Source organism: Chlorocebus sabaeus, chromosome 1 (genome assembly GCF_047675955.1).
Source record: "Chlorocebus sabaeus isolate Y175 chromosome 1, mChlSab1.0.hap1, whole genome shotgun sequence".
In the NCBI taxonomy this organism is placed as follows: Eukaryota; Metazoa; Chordata; class Mammalia; order Primates; family Cercopithecidae; genus Chlorocebus; species Chlorocebus sabaeus.
Genome location: NC_132904.1, coordinates 29062018 through 29076508, shown reverse-complemented (window position 1 = coordinate 29076508; position 14491 = coordinate 29062018). Strand labels below are relative to the sequence as shown.

The 14491-nt window shown below is 40.6% G+C and overlaps 1 protein-coding gene across 1 annotated transcript in view; it reads left to right on the top strand.

The window, feature by feature from the left end:
• Positions 1-14119, top strand: part of TRIM44 (tripartite motif containing 44) — a 134888-nt gene extending 120769 nt beyond the window's left edge. The window contains exon 5 of the mRNA XM_008001947.3: positions 9478-14119. Coding sequence (XP_008000138.1) covers positions 9478-9505 — 28 coding nt within the window. The 3' untranslated portion in view covers positions 9506-14119. The remainder of the gene's footprint in view (positions 1-9477) is intronic.
• The last annotated feature ends 372 nt before the right edge of the window (positions 14120-14491 follow it).

Genomic DNA, 14491 nt, shown 5'->3' with positions numbered 1-14491 from the left:
CAGAAAACCGGTATTGATGGGGATATGTCAATGGAACATAGCCAGCTAACAGAGCTTTCAAAGGCCAAAGCTGAGCAGTTTGAGCAACAGAATAGTAATATTGGATTATAACCCAAAGAATAAAATAAACATCCATGAGTCCATACTGATATAAATGATCAAATAAATAAATGAAGAAGAGACAAAGCTCATGTTCGAAAGTATTTCACATAATGTATGTAGATATTCCACCCTCAAGGAGAGGGAACATAACTTCTCACTCTTTAAGTATAGGCGACTCATAGTGACTTCCTTCCAGAGAATACACTGTGGGAATGGGAAAAAAGAGTAGCCATACCATAGGAAAACCTGACAAGCAATACCTCAGCCAGGTGGTCAAGGCCACCTTCAACAGTGCTGTCATATTGATAGTATCAACCCTTGATGTAATGATAATGGCACTTTACCTCTGTAATTTTCCTTCCAAAAGCCCATAACCATGGCCTAATTGTGAGAAAAACATCAGACAACTTCCGATTGAGGGACATTCTGCAAAATACCTGATCACCACCCCTCAAAACTGTCCTCACCATCACAAACAAGAAAAGTCTAAGAAACCATCACAGCCAGGAGGAGCCTATGGAGACTTAATGATGAAATGTGGTATACTGAGTGAAATCTGGAGCAGAAAAAGGACTTTAGGGAAAAACTAAGGAAATCTCAAAATATGAACTTTAGTATGAAGGTATCAGTATTGGTTCTGTGAACCTGAAATATCTGAGGCAGGTCTCAGTCAATTTAAAAAGTTTATTTTGCCAAGGTTAAGGACACACCCATGACACAGCCTCAGAAGGTCCTGATGACATGTCCCCAAAGTGGTCGGGGCACAGCTTGGTTTTATACATTTTAGGGAGACATTAGACCTAAATCAGTATATGTAAGATATACATTGGTGTGGTCCAGAAAGGCAGGACAACTCAAAGTGGGGAGGGGGGCTTCCAGGTCATAAGTAGATAAAGGACAAATGGTTGCATTCTTTTGAGTTTCTGATTAGCTTTCCACTGAATCAGAGGAAGCAATTGGATATGCATTTGTCTCACGTGAGCCGAGGGATGACTTTGCGTGTTGTCTGTCCTTTGTGAGGGAGGTATGTAGCTTTTTAATCTTTGTAGCCATCTTATTTAGGAACAAAATGGGGGACAAGTTTGCCGATCACGGTTCCCAGCTTGACTTTTCCCTTTGGCTTAGTGATTTTGGGGTCCCCAAATTTATTTTCCTTTCATAGTTCATTGGCAACGAATATACCATGCAAATAAAAGATGTTCATAGTAGGGGAGACTAAGTATGGGAATCCTCTGTACTATCTTTGTAATTTTTTGGTAAATCTAAAGGTGTTCTAAAAATTAAAGCTTATAAAACAAATGCAAACAAGGCTTTTGACCCAGAAGGAAACTCCTGGGAATTTTTCTTTGGAAATAACTAAGGATGATTCATCCACAATGATGTGTGTCACAGAGATGTGGATAATAGTGAAAAGGTAGAAATAATTTAAGTGCCCAATATTAGGTATGATAAATCCATACAAATCAATCATGATCATAATCTTATAGAAATATATTTCTTGATATGACATTCATGATTGATAGCTGAGTGGAAAAAGCAGACTGTGAAGAAGGCTGTCAAGTATGAACTGATTTTGTAAAAGATATTTATTTTTATATATGTATAGAAGGTGTATGGGGAAATATATTTCACTGTGATAATGGTGATTATCCCTGGTGGTAACATAATGGAATTTTTTTTCTTTTTTATGGAACCAATACTTGTTTGTTACAGAAAGTAAAAAGCAACAAAAAAGCAAAAGTTACTCTTTGAATTAAAAAAAAAAAAAAAAGCTGTAAATGATTCTACTCTAAATCCAGCAGCAGTAAAGGACTAAAGAAGGAAATTCTGAGAGCAGATGGGACACTGGCACGCTACAAGCCTGCCTGTTACTTCCGTTCAGTCACCTCCCTGTTGCAAGGCACTGCCTGGGCAGGCCTCCTTTTAATCTTCCATAGAAGTAGGCCATCCCCACACAGGCCCTGCCAAGTGCAAGAAAGGTAGCCACCTATAAAAACAGTAAATAGGCTGCAAAGTGCATGGAGATCAATTCAGACTTGGCACTGTGGTCAGTGCCAAGGAGGAAGTAGACAGCTAAGCCTGAAGGCTCTGTAGTGCTAGAAAGTAGGGAAGTGCTCAAAAACAAACAAAAAACAGAAAACCCGTTTTGATGGGGATATGTCAATGGAACATAGGAGCCAACTAACAGAGCTTTCAAAGGCCAAGGCTGAGCAGTTTCAGCAACAAAATAGTAATACTGGATTATAACCCAAAGAATAAAATAAATATCCATGAGTCCATACTGATATAAATGATCAAATAAATAAATGAAGAAGAAGAAACAAAACTCATGTTCGGAAAGTATTTCACATAATGTATGTAGATATTCCACCCTCAAGGAGAGGGAACATAACTCCTCACTCTTTAAGTATAGTAGGAGTGTGGGCCTGAGGTCATGCGGGAGACCCAAGGCAAGGCTCTCTCAGAGGTCCCTAAATAGGTGTGGAGAGACAGAGTCAGCTGTGAGGGCTGAGACAAATTCAGGTCTGTATTTCTTCTTTTTCTTCTATAGTAATCCTACTCATCTCTGGCATTTTTTTCATCTTAAAAAAGCAGTTGCTTGTATCTTCCATCTCCTCATGGTAGGTGTTAATATCGCATTTTTTCAGGTGAAAACATTCTGCCTCAGAAAACTTAAATGGCCACTACTTATCAGCTGGGTAACTAGGGATCAGGAAAGACAGGCTCATCTCTTACCCAAGGTCAGTTCATTTCTCGGGGTTCTAGAGTCTGATTGCTTAACCTAGGTCTAGTATTTACAAGTCATGTACCTTAAGCAGGTCTTGCAGCCTCTCTGGGCCTCATTTTTCTCATCTGTAGAATGGAGATAATACCAGAAGCTATCGGTGAGTTTATGTATATAGATTTCTTAGCACAGTTTGTGGAACATTAAGTAAGCCCTCTGTGAATAGTGGCCATTACTGAAAGAGAGAAGGCTCATGGGATAAAGTAGAATGCGAACTAGAGAGAGAAGAGCCCTTGCCCTTGTGGTCTGAGAAGGAATTGCAGTGAGGCTAGAGCCAAGTCAAACTTTAAGTCCATGATGAAATAAACAATCATGGGACTTTTTCTCATGGCAGAGCTTACTCTTGGGTCTACACTAGGTAATGATCAGGCAGTACTGTGTCCGGAATTTATTCCTTCCGGTGGGTTCTTGGTCTCACTAACTTCAAGAATGAAGCCGCGGACCTTTGTGGTGTTACTGCTCTTAAAGGTGGTGTGTCCGGAGTTTGTTCCTTCATATGTTCAGATGTGTCCAGAGTTTCTTCCTTCCAGTGGGTTCATGGTCTCGCTGACTTCAAGAATAAAGCTGCAGACCTTCGCAGCGAGTATTACAGCTCTTAAAGGTGGTGTGGACCCAAAGAGTGAGCAGCAGCAAGATTATGAAGAGCAAAAGAACAAACTTCCACAGCATGGAAGGGGACCCAAGTGGGTTGCTGCTGCTGGCTCAGGTGGCCAGCTTTCCTTCCCTTATTTGGCCCCACCCATGTCCTGCTGATTGGTCCATTTTACAGAGCACTGATTGGTGCATTTTTACAGAGGGCTGATTGGTGTTTTTACAATCCTTTAGCTAGACACAGAAAAGTTCTCCAAGTCCCCACTTGACCCAGGAAGTCCAGCTGGCTTCACTTCTCAGTACTGGTCATCAACCCAGTATGTGGGCCCAGCCAGAAAAAGAGGTGAAAGGACTTGGAACATTTAGGCCATCCTTCAGATTGTGGTGGCAGGATAGAGAGGGGCACAGGAAGCAAAGAGAGACAATTGTATAAATGAGAGCAAATTAATTAGCTCAACAAGTCTGTATGTTGGAGAGAAGCTTTATTAGTTTTTGTCTGGTTTGGAGTTTTCCTAAATTTTGTGTAAAATGCAAGGCATCCTAATTTCCCAGATAAGGATACTGGGTCCTAGAGTCACACAGCAGAACCAGGACTAGAACTCTAGTATTTTCATCATATTTTTCTCAGTTAGCCCAAAATAGACCAAGGACGTTTTACTTTATTTTGTAAAGTTCAGATCCTTTAAAGCACAGTAACCTCATTTTCAGCTCAGGCTGTTCGGGCAGGTGAGTGTGGGACAGAGGGGACAAAGAAGGCAACTCTGCTCTGTCTAGTAAAGAAAGGTCCCTGGATCCGATTGTTTAGTCCATCTCTCCAGCAGTGCTGATCGCATATTTACTGCAACTAGGCAACCACTTCCTCAGATACTGAAAGCATGAGACTTCCCAATCAGCTCCTTGTACAATGCCCAGGCAGTGTAATTTTTGGAGAATATTAAATCTATCTTTTTGAATTTCAGCTGAATCTAGCCTTCCTCCCTTGTCAATAACTCTTAATTTCTCCATCCTCCTGAGTTAAATAATCCTTTTACAGCAATAATCAATTAATAAATAACTAAGAACTCAGAAGGCGTGAGTGATGCCAAGTCACATTAAGTTGTATTATATACTTAGGAAAAGAAACTGTTAAACTTGCAAAGTCAGAATGCCTGCTACCTGATTTATTAACTCCCCCTTTGTGCCCCTACAACTCTGGGGACAGAAGCCAAAAAGCTGAGCTGCCTATGTATACAGCCTAACTAAAAAATTGTCAGTGAAACACTGTAAAATGATTATGATAAAATATGATCATTTTATCAGCAGGTGTTTAGGGTCTGAACGTGGGGCTTATGGCATGCCTCTGACATTTCAGTTTCACAGGCATCACATCAGACAGTGAGCCCAACTCAGAGAAGGGATACAGCATTCTGCTGACTGGGATGCCTTAGTCTCATTCTGTCACCCCAACCCCTACCCACAACCAAGAAAGTGTTAAATTTCACACCATCCTCCTGGTCAGAATTTAGGAGCTCCCAGTTCCTTTAGCTAAACATTTTTGTTTTACATCCCCTAAAAGAAAATTTAAAAGTATGTGCCTTTTTGCACATTTTTAAATTAATTCATGAAATCATATATCAAGTGTAAATAGTTGCTAAGGGTGTGATCACTGACATGTTGTGTAGTTTATATGAGTTTTTATATATATTTTTGTCAAAACTTTGGCACTGTTAATTTAGCTTATTAAATTTACAAGCAAGGTACACTATATAATCTAATTGGCAAAGCCAGTTCTGGTGGTCAAACCATCCAGCCAGATCAGACTTGCTTTCTATCAGATTAAGTCTGATTTCATTTTTTTCAATACCAATAAACATTAGCACACACCTCATGATAACTATCTCACTTTTGAATTTGAAGTGTTAAATTGATGGATAGATAGATAAAACACACAGCCTTGCCAAGAGTTTCCTGCCTAAATGAAAAAAGAGATTGTCTCCTTTACTATTGCTTGCCGTTCTCTCATAGGACTCCTCTAAGGGAGACATTCTAAAATTGTTACATGCTAAGATTCAGAAGGGTGAGAGTAGCATTTCTGCAGAAGTGTGGGAGTATGGTGATCTGGAAAGTGGGAGTGGCTGAAACAAGAACCTTATAGAGCACAGGCATGTTTCTGAGGAGATAAGTTTTAGGAAGCAGTATATATGGACGTTAAGGATTTGGACATTAATTTTCATAAAATTACCCAGGCCCAAATACTTCCTGGAAAGTAATTACATACCACAAGGGTATCGGTACCCCAGTTTTAAGGCCACCACTTTTAGATACAGCAATACCCTCAAACTAGATCAGTGACTGAGCTAAGGCCGGTTAACTAAACTTCACTCCGTATTTGTTCTCCCCAGTGTTTGGCAGGCATGACTTTTCTCGAGACCTGCCACCTAGAAGGGTCAGAGTGAGTACTCAGCCTTTCTAGTTAGTACCTGTATTTCAGTAGGTCTGGGTTGTCATGTAAAAAACTCTCCAAGTGAGCAAAGCAGGATACTGTTGCTCTCCAGATATTTGAAGGGTATTTGGGGATAGGAACACACTTGTTCTGGAATGTAATGTTTCAGCTGCCAGAACTAGGAACATTTGAGGGAAAGGCAGGAGGAGGCAGGTTTTTATTCAGGATAAGAAGGAAGGTGGGTTGAGGAAGAAGGTTAACATTTTTTATCATTTGTATTGCATAAAATACATAAAGCTTTCACAGTAACCCTGGAAGATAGCATTTCGACGAAACTGAGATTCAGAGAGGTTAGTGACTTAAGATCCCACCGTTTATTAGTTCATAACAGGGATTTGAACCTAGTTCAGTCTGGTGACATCAGAGTAATTATGTAATGCTGACTCTCTCATTGGCATTACCTGCTATAGAATGGGCTGTCTGCCTAACACCCTTAGTTTATTTAAAAAAAAAAAAAAAAAAAGTGAAACAGCCATTAACATCTGAGTCCCATTACAGTTGTAAGTCTAAATGTGACTGGTAGGTGTTTCAGAGGAGCGTGGTAAGTGGCTGAGGTAGAAGGCTGTATTACTTCCCTTGCAGAAAATGAAGACTTTTATAGACTATTTAAGATAAAAAATCTCATGAACAGTCAGGCATGGTAGCTCATGCCTATAATCCCAGCACCTCGGGAGACTGGGGCAGGTGGATCACAAGGTCAGGAGTTCAAGGCCAACATGGTGAAACCCCATCTCTACTAAAAATACAAAAATTAGCTGGGTGTGGTGGCGTGCACCTGTAATCCCAGCTACTCAGGAGGCTGAGGCAGGAGAATCGCTTGAACCCGAGAGGCGGAGATTACAGTGAGCCAAGATCACACCACTGCACTCCAGCCTGGGTGACAGAGCAAAATCAAAATAATAAATAAAAATAAATAAATAAAATGAGATAATCTCATGAACATAGACTAGCTTATATACAAAGTGAAGCAAGAACATTCAGGAGAGGAGACGATGCCTAACACTAATTATATTGTTGAACCCTCCAGGAGAGATGACATACAAGCTGAGCAAAGCTCTGTGTTACAGATTCAGTTATGATCCCTTTTCTTATTCATTATTGTGAGAAGTGGGTTATTATAAAAATAAGATGCTTTCTTTAAAGATGCTGTTCTGGGGGCGGGGGGGGGAAGGTTCTCCCTCTCTACCCTGAGCCTGTATCTCACCTACTAGACTTTAAAGTCCTAGAGGGCAACTCCTGTGTTCATCTTACTCATTATTGTGCCCAGAATCATGACTGACACATGGTTGAGTCAACAAATATTTAGCAAATGAAGTAATCAATAAATGATATGCCAGTATCCTAAGATCTCATGTTTTAAACTGTGAGATAAATTGCAGACCCAAAAACAGATCTTTTTTAAGTTAATGAGAAAAGATTTTATCAGTTCAGACTTCAGACCTTTTCCCCAAGCCACTCTCCAAGTCTTATAGTAAAGAACCTGGCAACTGGAAAGGAGTTTATTTATAATTTGGTTATTCCCAATTTGGCAAGAGTTGTTGACTTCTTTGAAAATATGAAAAGTATGGCCTCTCTCAGACAAAGGAACACACAGATAAAATTCTGTATACAATTTCATTAGGTCCATGAACATTTAAACTATGTGTCTCAAGAATGCTAAAAAGTGAACTGCAGCTTAGGGCAGAGTCACCATGCTGCCCTCATATTTGAAATAAAACTGACAAGAGAACAATGAGAGCTTGCTTTGGATATAATACCAAGGGGGAGAATATGGCGCCAGTTCCAGCTCTGCCTTGATTCTGGTGAGAAGCTTTCATAAAAGATCCTTTGTTCCCTTTGGGACAGATGCCATTAAATACTGCTCCTTAATGACAGCCCACTGTCCAGCTCTTCCTGGCATGCACCCTTCATCCCATGATTGTATAACCAGCAGGAAAGGGGAGTGGAAACAAGGCAGATTTTGGAATGGTGAAGATTACTGAGTTGGTTCTTTTGGCTCCTAGCATACACTTACCTTAACTTGCAGGACCTGTTTCTTGAAATGTTTTTGCCTTTAGTGGAAGGTCTAGAAATCTGCTGCCTAGGATATTTTCCCTTAAGGTCTTTCCCAAATGGATGCAAAGGAGCACAGCTTTTATATAGACATAGATAATCCCTTGTGAGATGAAAAATTTCTAGGTAATAGCTGGGAGCTGATGTTCTACAGGCCTTTTCCTTCTCTACCAGCTTGACCACTTCAGTCTTTATCCAACTGAAACTAAACCTTGAGTTTTAAGGACACAGACCTTACTATGTGACCCTAGGATTTTACATGTCTCAGAGCTTCACGTTTTTTATCTGGAAAACGAGGGATAATAATAGCCCCTACATAATAGGAAGAATGGGTGAGTAACACACGTAACTCAGTGCCCCGGTCCACAGTAAGCACTTGATCAAGCTGGCTCTTGTTACTATTTTAAGGACAGTGACATATGGAAGTGGATGGGGAGAAACTAGGCAAGTTTGCTACTTTTGCCTTTCTGAGTGTGCTCATTCCTGCTTTTTCAGGCTCTGCCTTCTCCTTGCCCCTGTCCCTGTACCAACAGTGTTCTCTCCCAGGTCCAAGCCAGAGGTGCTGTAACTCTGAGCAGCTGAGGTACTAGCCATGCCTCTGCGGCTTGACAACTCATTTTTTGGTCACTGAAACATCACTAACATCTGGAATAACCTGGCCAGGGCAGTAATGACTGACCAGTCCCTTCAACCGTGTCCATCCCTCCCTCCCTTTCTTCCTGTTGTTTGTATTTCACTTCCTTTTTAAAAACAATTATTTATTGAGCCCTTCCATGTGCCTAGTCCAGTGCTAGTGCTAGATATACATAGTTAATAAATAGTATTGCTATTCTTGTATGCTCTAGTCATGGGTAGAGAGAAGAGTAAATCGCAAACAAATTATGTAATGTGATAAGGCCTATGAGAGAAGTAAGAGAGAATCACCAGGGAGTCCTACTTAGTAGAGTACCTTCTCTGACGAGGTGGCATATGTCCCTATGGCATGAGTTGAAATCTTGGATTTTTTCCAAGTGCAAAATGCCATTGAGAGTGCAGATGATAGTAGCTTCTCCTTGTTTTTTCTCTCCTAACAATAAATGGCTTAAGGCTTAGAGGAAATCACACACCTGATTTTTACCAGCAATTTATTTTGTCAGTTAAGTTTAAAAGAATGATGACTCTCACCTGCTCCTTTAAATAGCTGCTCACTTAACCATATACCAGGTACTGTGCATTTTATATGTATTCTCTTATTTAATCCTCTAGTAACTCAAGAAAGTAAGTTTTATCATCATCCCCCTATGGCCAGATAAATCAGAATTTAGAGAAACTAAGTAACTTGCCTTTGGCCATGTTGCTCAATCATGGTAGTTAAGACTTAAAATCCAGGTATGTCTGACATAAAATCTGTGCTATCAACCAGTAGACTAGGTTGCCTCCCTTCTTGTGATATCTTAACTCACCTGGTTCTCCTTTTCCTTTGTAGTGGTGCCAGTGAAGAAGAGGACACATGAAGGCTTGCTACCCCCAGTGGAAAATCATCCCCTCCCCTTGTGTGTATGTGACAGTGTGTATGTAACGGCTTCTGATTTCTGTGAAAGCTGCTCAGCAACAAACGTACTTCCACCAGATGTGTCCCCAGATCCACAGCAGGCACATATCTCTCCAAGGGATGACCAGTTTTATGCTTAGTGACTGTGTGCTTCTCATCCTCTGGTTGTGGTAGGTCAAGGAAAGAGCCCATTTGATCCACCAGGAGCAATTAACAAGGGTCCTTCAGGTAATCCCTCAGTGGCTGCTTTGAACTTACTCAGGAAAGCCAGCCCCCATAATATTGTATTACCAAACAGTATGACTTTGTTAGGAAGGATCTGGAATAATCTTGAAGGGAAGTCAGAGTTTTCTCCCTGCCTATTAACAAAAACCCAATTTTGTTCATATTGAAGCATGAAATAAATGAGAGCAAGGTAGGGCCACATTGACTCATGTGGGCAGTCCCTAAAAGTCCAGTTCTGCATTTGTGAAAATGTGGTGCCATGAATTAAGATGGATGACCAGAAAAAGGTGTTGGAGAAAGGGTTAAAGATTAGGAAGAGATATTTTTAGTATATGAAGTTATCCAGGACTTGAGATTCATAATTCAGTGCTGTGGAAATGAAAAAAAATGATTGAAGAGGTGGAACGGAAATGACCTTAGGGGGGAAAAAAAGGACCAAAGAAATCTGATTAAAAGTTGAAATCAGTAATTCTGAATTCAAATTGCTTGAATTTCCAAAATAGTCAGTAAAGGATCTAATAGAACCAGAATTATTTGGGTGAATTCTGCAGGTTTTATGGGCTTGTCACAACATGAAGGGCTGGAATGTATATTACCAAATGGGAATTTTCATTGTAGGTTTTTGCTAGTCCTACCCCCATTTTAGCCTAATTTGGCTTAAATGCACTATGGGGAGAATTGATGCCACTCCATGTGTTCTGAATTCAGCTCATCTCCCAGCATATAGATATAACCTCCTTTACCTCCGACCAGAACCCTTCTTCCTGTGGCACTCCCCGCCCACAGACCTTCAGAGATCGTCTCCCACACCCTGGATCTCACTCTCCTCTTAGTAACAGAGACATGCCTGAGGTTGGACTTCCTTGCTTTTCTCTACTTCCAAATCACAATTTCTTACAACCAAGCTTTGTACTCCCGAGTAAGCAGGGATGTGCTAGGGGAATGTAAAACTGCAAACTTAAAAACCTGCATCTTCTTGAAGCATCAGTTTTACTTACCAAATGGTTTGGAGTCAGGAGATGACCTATTTTTATATAAAAGTTATATTATAGAATAAAATGTTCATACATATAGACTGTTAAGATAAAAAATAGGAATCTTGAAAGGTAATTATTTGCAAGTGGGTTATATGTTCACCCTCCTCTGCCTTTATGGTATTTTGGTGTTCACTTATGAAGAATACAACTGGAACCATATCCAAGCAGACTCTGGGTTGCTGCTAACCCAGGGCCTAGACTTCTAGTGCCTCTGAGGCAGAACCAAAGGAGCCTGCACCGAGGGAAATCCCTTTTCCTGCCTGCCTGTGACCTGTGTACCTATTACAGGGCCAGCTGATTATTGTGCTTGCAGGATGGTTTTGAAACAGGAACAATACTTGTTTACTATAAGAGTCCTATTTATATTATTTTTCAGTCCTGTGAATGCTGCGAAATGATTTATTCCTTTGAGGCCAGGAAGCTCCCAGGCATATATGCTTCTAGGTTAGGATTGTCCTAACTCACTAAAGATGCCAGGATATTGGGGCTGAGAGGAGTTTGAGATGTTAAAAAAAAAAAAAATGCATTTTTCTCTCAAACTGGTGGCCAAGAAATGGCTAAGACAATTTTGGTGCTTTAGCTATCTCTGCAAAGACTGGAGAATTTGGCATACCATTAATTACAACCTCCAATCATATCCAACAAAACTACCCTAAAAGAAGGACCAGTGGCCACTCTTGAAAAAGTTTAAGTATCAGAAGATTAAAAAGATTTTAGGATTTGGAAGCTTGTATTGTCTTTCCCCAATAATCATTGTTTGATTTCCAAATAGTAGCCTTATATTAGCAATGGACAGATCATTGGTTCTCCATATCTGATCATACGTTATTACTTTGAATCAGTATTTGGGAAATTCAAGTATTTATACAGTGGATATAAATGGAAATATAAAAATGTGTGCCAATCTGTCTCAGTAACTTATCTCTGATCCTCAAGGAAAGCACTTTTGCTGTTACTTAGAAAGGGTTTCAGATTTGCTTTATAGACTCCTGCTGTCTTCAGCACCTGATAAAACATTAACCAGGGAAGCATTAAACAGTGCAGCAGCTTTTGCCCAGGCTCCTAAGTTCCTGCCGGCAGCATTTATCAATGTAAGAAACTAGGATGCTTCCTGCAGTGGCACCACCTTCCCATAGAGCTGGAGCATGCTGCTTGGCCTTAAGCCCCAGCATGATGAGGCTTCCCTCCTGCCAGGTCAGTAAAACTTACAGAGCTCAGAATTGTGTCTTGCCTGGCTGCAGGTTGCAGGTTTGCTGAAACCCCTAAAGAGAAGTCACCAAGGGAGGCAGGTAATGAATGTTTCCAGAATCAGTCGGATACTCATAGCAATTTCTGGCTACCTTTCAAATGTTGAATTTCTGGATGCCGAGAGGGACTTTGATTTGATATCATTAAATCCAGGACAGTCCCAAGAAGTGCTTGGAGTCTCCGCTCTGACAGCCCAAGAAGGGAAATAACTTGTATTAAGGAACAACTATGAGCCAGGCCCTGAACTGTCTCTTAGATAATAAAACAGATGGGGAGTGGAAGTCATTTGCTTCAAGTTACACAGCTAGGAAATACTCAAGCCAAATCTTGAACCCAGCTCCCCCTAATTCTGTGGACAAGCACTTTGTACCACACACTGTGGTCCACCTAAAAACAGAAGGATAAAAAGGCTTCAGGTTTTCCCACTGTGCGCTGACCATCCCAATTTATGAATCTTTTTCAAAATGACAGTTACAGTTAGGGCTCAGAAATGGCACTGAGATAGCCTTATTTCTCCCCTTTAGCCGATGCTTTAAGTACACATTGCTGACTTGAGCCCACCCCCAGGAGTTGGGAGAACATTTCCTTTTTCATGCCATCTTCCATAAATAAGGTGTTTCTTGGCCTTCAAAGGTATAGAACTTTGCAGCAGTAGTAAAAGTGAAGGGTGTTCTGCTTTCTACTCAACTTTATTTGCAACCGTCTGCAGCTTCACTGCTGTAGAAAAGGAAATCTTCGTATTTTAGTAAACTTAGCGGCCAGTGTGCTCTGTGAGGATGTGGCAGTTCAAAGTCCAGTGAATCTGGACTCTCCTACTGATTCCTGGTTTGCGTGTGTTGGGGGAGTGTGTACCTATATATAAATGACAAGTGTGATATATATGTACATGTCCACACACACACACAATATTTGAGAACTAAGGAAAACTCAAAGCAGCCCCTTCATTGTCTTGCATACTACTTCAAAGATTTCTGTCAGCCCTAATTACAAGTGTCGCCATATAGTTGGAGCTTAGGTACCTGCTTACAAGAAGAGCAATTCCCTAGCAAAAGTCGTTAGCTCCTAAGGCACTGAGTCAAAGTGACAGCCCTGAAGGAAATTGCACTCCAGCCCTCCTCCAAGATGTCTAATAACATGGGAAACTTGGATGCCCAGCCATTTTGGTGACCCGAGAGTCTAACTACTCCAGTTAGACCTGAGGGCACAAATGCAGAATTCATGACCTTGTAGTAGTGGCAGGGTCTAGGAAGTCCTCTCTCCCCAAGTAGAAAATGCTCCCTTGCCATTCTTGAAATTCCACATTCATTATATGTATTGGCTGTTCCATACATGCTTCTCAATAAGAAAATTAACTGCATGTTTACTGTGTGCTGATCACATCAGATTTTTATGTTTAAAAAAATCTCATCATGGACTGAGTCCAGCCCAGCCCTAGGAGAAAAAGAAGGCCCATAGGGGAGACTTCAATCTCATTATTATTGCCTTTATCCAACAGGGCTTATGAAACCCCCTATCCTGTCCCATTCCAGAAACCGTAAGACTCAGGCAGTTCTTGATTCTGGAGGCCTGCCTGGTAAGATAAGATAGTATCATTTGGAACTGAGAACATACCAGAAACAGCAGAACAAGGTCCAGAGCAGAAAAATGAAAATAAGTGAAGACACTTATGGATACATTGGTGCAGAAAAAGCCACGGAGCCCATACTAGGCTTGATATGACTTTGAGGGGACAGCAGATTAATACTCAATGAGGATTAAACCTGAACGGTCTTTCTACAGTGACAGGCCACACTGCATGAATGGGGAGAACCAATGAATCCATTGTCTTCTGCTTATTTTCCTGTGCACAGTCACATTCCTTCCTTAGGAATATTCCCCTTCCACCCTTTACATTAAACAAGGGAACACTGAATCTTTCAATGGAATTACACGTTTGAGTTAATGTTTCAGTATATCATTTTCATACTGTAAATTATTTTGTAAGAGAGATTTACTGCTATCCCAGGATGTTCGGACTTGGCCCCCCTGTGCATTTGGAAATCAATAAACTATTACTGGAAATGCCATTTGTCTCTCAGAGTTGTGCACAAAGGACCCTGCAAGGTGTAAATATTTATGACGATCTGCATACTTCACTGTGGTAATGCTGGAGATGATGGTGTTTTGGTCACTAGATGTGGGAGTTTAATTTACTCCTGATTTTCCCTGAGTGCCTTAGGAGAGATCTCTGGGAAGTGGCAAAAGAACAGACTTAAGATCATTATTATTTAGTGATATGTTTTCTCCTCAAAGTAAAACGATCCAGGCCTAGATTAAATTTTATGAGCAACTTAGATTATAACCTAAAGAATACTTGGTGCCAAATTATGTTTTCAAGTAACATTAAAGTTTTAGAATTTGGATGAACTAGAAGGAAGGTCAAATTGTAATTTTTGCCA